At 31.9% G+C, this 5016-nt stretch overlaps 1 protein-coding gene across 1 annotated transcript; it reads left to right on the top strand.

Moving 5' to 3' along the window:
- The first annotated feature begins 727 nt into the window (after window positions 1-727).
- LOC150037088 (cytochrome P450 84A1-like) lies at window positions 728-3683 on the top strand. The gene is made up of 3 exons (XM_090312158.1): window positions 728-1239; window positions 1456-2112; window positions 2784-3683. Exons 1-3 carry the CDS (start codon window positions 952-954, stop codon window positions 3405-3407), a joined length of 1569 nt encoding a protein of 522 aa, XP_090168284.1. The 5' UTR covers window positions 728-951; the 3' UTR covers window positions 3408-3683.
- Window positions 3684-5016: the final 1333 nt, after the last annotated feature.

Raw genomic sequence — 5016 nt, 5'->3', positions numbered from 1 at the left:
TTATGAATGAAACCTCTAAACTTTTATAAGCGAAACAATTTGAGCTCTCAATTAATGTTTTTTTAAAAAAAAAATAAATAAAATCCATACATCAAATTCTAAATCGCCCATTTTATTAATTTGACACTTGAAGAACTTTACACATGGTAAGAATTGGATGCACGAACTATTTTTATATACAATTTTCATAAATATTCTAAAATCGATTCACTTATAACAATTTAAAAGTTTAATTAAAATAATGGATTGTTTTTAAAAATAAAAAAATAAACCAAAATATTTACAAAATATAACAAAATTTTAAAACTATCAATGATAAATGTTGATAAACACTGAAAGACTTCTATCAGTGTTTATCAATATCAATAAAGTCTTATCAATGTCTATCAATATCTATTATTGATAGTTTTAAAATTTTACTATATTTTATAAATATTTTCAACCGTTTTACCATTTAAAATAGTTTTTCAAAAATAATTCTACATTAAATTTAGTCGAAAGAGACAACTATCTTTCCCTATTAAAAAAAGTTAGAAGTACTTTTCAAATTTATATTATTGCATAGCGCTGGCCCCTGAGTGTGTGGGATATGTGAAGAGAAATTTTCCTTTAAAAAAAAAAAAAATAGTTAATATGAGAGAGAGATGTTGTGATTATCGGCTTTGTAGGTAGAACAGTCAAATTCAGAAACGAATAAAATATCTTTGAAAATGAAAAGAAGGATAGTGGGCAAGTATTAAGCTTAATTCTTTTTATTATTAGTAGTAATTTTTAAACTCTACTGTCGTCTTTTCATTTTCAAAGAAAAAAACGACATTAAAATTTAAAAATTAGTACTGATAATAAAAAGAATTAAGCTAAATATTTGCCCACTATCCTTGTATAAAAACCCATTGAAATATCCCCTTTTAACTTAGCAACAATACAATATCTCTCTGTTTCAAACTCCATATGGATTCTCAATATTCTCTTCTTCAACCTCTCAATATGCTTTTCTTTTTCACACTTCCTCTTCTGTTTCTTCTTACACTGCTTTTCCCACCTTTCCGGCGAAAACTACCCTTACCACCCGGCCCAAAAGGCCTCCCCTTCATCGGTAACATGCTGATGATGGATCAGCTCACCCATCGTGGACTCGCCCGTCTCGCCGCCCGCTACGGCGGAATCTTCCATATGCGCATGGGCTTCCTTCACATGGTTACCGTCTCCAACCCCGATATCGCACGCCAAGTTCTTCAGGTTCCTCTTATATTCAAAACTACTCTCAAACAAAATCTTGTCCTACACTTTTTTTTGTTCATTCAATTTGAGGTTGACAAACTTCTTTTTTTTAAAAAAAATTGTTATATATTTAATTATTAATTATTAGATTAATCACAATTATCTTTTTTAAAAATGAAAAAAAAAATCGAAGTGAAATGTTTTATTGATATATTTATTTATATTGTCAACTAGGTACATGATGGTATTTGTTCTAACCGTCCTGCCACCATTGCCATAGCTTACTTAACATACAACCGTGCCGACATGGCTTTCGCTCATTACGGCCCATTCTGGCGGCAGATGCGTAAGCTTTGCGTCATGAAATTATTCAGCCGGAAGCGAGCTGAATCGTGGGAGTCTGTTCGAGATGAGGTGGACAACACCATTGGAAAAGTTGCTGTCCGGACAGGAACCGCCGTGAACATCGGGGAGCTAGTGTTTGAGCTGACAAGAGATATTATTTATAGAGCCGCTTTTGGAACTAGCGCGGAGCAAGGTCAAGACGAGTTTATAAGAATCTTGCAAGAATTCTCTCAACTTTTCGGAGCTTTCAATATCACGGATTTTATTCCGATGCTCGGTTGGATTGACCCTCAAGGCTTAAACAACAGGCTTGTGAAGGCTCGTCGATCGCTCGATAAATTTATCGACTCCATAATCGACGATCACACAAATAGAAAAAAAACCACATCTAAATTACCAAATTACGTCAAAGACCATGAGATTGATAGTGATATGGTGGATGAGTTACTGGCTTTTTACAGTGAGGATTCAACAGCATCAAATACATCGGAGGATCTACAAAATAATTTCAAACTCAACCGTGACAACATCAAAGCTATCATCATGGTAATTAAAATTAGTTCAGTATCAAATATATTAACCTTTCATAAATCATAGTGATCATAGTCAACATTTACAAAATTGCCCCACTAGGAAAAAAGTTGGAAAAAATATTTACTTTTTTGGGCAATACATAATATGGCATTTAATCGAGTTTTATTTTGGGCAACTCTTTCATCTGAAGGAATCATATATATATATATATATTTTCTTTTCTACCCTTATATATATTTCTTCCCCCAATTTTACAGTTAATATTTTGACTTTTTCCCAAGAGTTCCTAGGCTTTAATTACTATAAATTTATTTTGTTTACACGTCACGTTTTTTGTTTTGTAGACTTACGTTTTTAGAAATTTCTGGGTTCTCTTGTGTAGCTTTCTTTTCTTGTTGGCCAAAGTTTTTAAGAATCTATTTTTCTTAACAGATTTTTTTTTTTTTTGGAAAAACCCCACAAAATAGGCTGTTGCTTCTTGGTGGTTGTGAAGAATAATATTTTGTTGTTAGCTCTGCTGCAACCATTTATTTTCTTTTTGACAATATTAAATATTCGGTAGAAAATTTTAAATATATATATATGAAAAAAGAAAATTGTGATTTGACAAATCAAGTTACTATTTTTCTTACTATTGTGTGAACCCGTTTTAATTTTGTTGGAAATTAAAATACAAACGGCAGGATGTTATGTTTGGTGGAACGGAGACGGTAGCGTCGGCGATAGAGTGGGCCATGTCGGAGCTAATGAGAAGCCCAGAAGATTTAAAGAAGGCCCAGCAAGAACTCGCCCAAGTCGTTGGTCTCGAACGACGTGTCGAAGAATCCGACTTCGAGAATTTGACCTTTTTCAAATGCTGCCTCAAAGAGACTCTTCGCCTGCACCCGCCGATCCCGCTCCTCCTCCACGAGACAGCGGAGGATGCGGTGGTCGCTGGCTACTTCATTCCGGCGAAATCTCGGGTCATGGTGAACGCGTGGGCCATCGGGAGGGATCCGGCGTCATGGGACGACGCCGAAACATTCCGGCCGGCGAGGTTTCTGGAACAGGGAGTCCCGGATTTTAAAGGGAACAATTTCGAGTTCATTCCGTTCGGGTCGGGTCGTCGATCTTGCCCCGGAATGCAATTGGGTTTGTACGGACTTGAGATGGCGGTGGCCCACTTGTTGCACTGTTTCAATTGGGAACTGCCCGACGGGATGAAGCCAAGCGAAATGGACATGACCGATTCCTTCGGGCTCACCGCTCCGAGAGCGACCCGGCTTGTGGCGGTGCCCACGAAACGGGTTCTGTGTCCACTTCCGTGAAGGACAATTTAGGAATGGAATCTTTTATTTTAATTACCAAAACTATTAATAATAATTATAAGAAAACCAAAAACAAAAACAATAATAAAGGAATGAGCAAAAATCACATTTGAAAATCAAGCTGGGTTTGATGATTGTGTATATGGATGTAAAAATGTCCATTTCAATCTTTTTTTTCTTTTTTTTTTTTCATTTTAATCAACCAGTAATTGTATTTTGCGTTTATGGACTCCTTTTTTATCCTTTGAATAAATTGAAAATGATTAATTGGTTTTTTCCCTTCTTGTTAAAGTATTGTCCCATGCTTTGAAATTTATTTAATTTTAGTTTTGTACTTTCAAAAAAACCTTAAATTCAATTTCTTAAAATTAATTTTCACTGAAATTGATTAAATAATAATAATAATTTTTAGGTAGAAAATAAAATAAAATATATGAATAAATGTTCAAATTTTTTAGTAAAAATGTTATAGATACCACAAAACTCTTTAAAATATCAATAATAACTAACATTAAGGACTAAATTTAAGGTTTATTAAAAATTCAAGGACTAAAATTAGTAATTGAAAATATAGGAATTAAAAATGTAAATACTATAGTCACTCGACCAAAAGAATTATTATTTTTTTTTTTTAAGAAAAAAAAGAAAAAAAAATGTTATTTGAGCTATAACACTTTTCCATTTTCTTGCAATATGTGAGGAGGAGATCAAATGTCTACCTTGGAATTTATGAGAAAGTTGACATTGATGTAAAACAAAACAAGAATGAGAAAAAAAAAAAAAAAAAAAAACACAGCTGAAAATGAAGGTATGTTTTCTGATTGTGTATTGAAAAAGTTGACATTGATGTTACACATTAAATCTATTTAATTGGTGAGCACGATAAATCTACTGATTAAATTATTGGTAAATAGCCAAAAGAAACATAGTTGAATTGATATAAGAGTGTGCTAGTAACCACGAAGATTGTGGTTTGAATCATTCTATCTCTAATTATATTAAAAAAAATTATTTGGCAAATAGCAATTAATGTTTACTCCTAAATTTTAGAGTTGTATAAATTAAGACTACAAAATAATAAATAAGGATTGTATCAAAGCTTAAACTTTCTTAATTAAATATAGACTCTCCATTAAAGTTTTGGTTTTGAAATTGTTAATGCATAACTTTTACGCGCATATATATAAAACTTTCTTAAAATTAGTTGTTAATGTAAACTAGAAAGGCAAGAATCAAATAGTTGATAATTAATTTCAGTTTTCAATTTTTTCTAATTGGATAGATTAAGATCTTGTTTGGATTGACTTAAGGAAAAAATATTTTTTAAAAAAGTTTATTCTTATTAAAACATTTTTGACAAAAATTATTGAAAATACTCTTCAAAAGCTATCTTGAGTGGTTATCAAATACTCTATTTTTTTTCAAAATGACTTGTTTTTTAAATTAAACACTTGAAAATGCATTTTAAATATATCCGAACATATGCTTTATCTAGAGAATAATATGAGTAGATATTATGATATAATTTTGGAGACATGGAGATAGTTTGGTGAAAAGGTTAAATATAGCAATTTTAAAGAGATTTATATATATAGAGGGAGGATATTAG

Source organism: Benincasa hispida, chromosome 3 (genome assembly GCF_027475165.1).
Source record: "Benincasa hispida cultivar pf3 chromosome 3, pf3_genome.v1.1, whole genome shotgun sequence".
In the NCBI taxonomy this organism is placed as follows: domain Eukaryota; kingdom Viridiplantae; phylum Streptophyta; class Magnoliopsida; order Cucurbitales; family Cucurbitaceae; genus Benincasa; species Benincasa hispida.
Note: the sequence above shows the minus strand (reverse complement) of the source record. Positions and strands in the feature narration are given on the sequence as shown.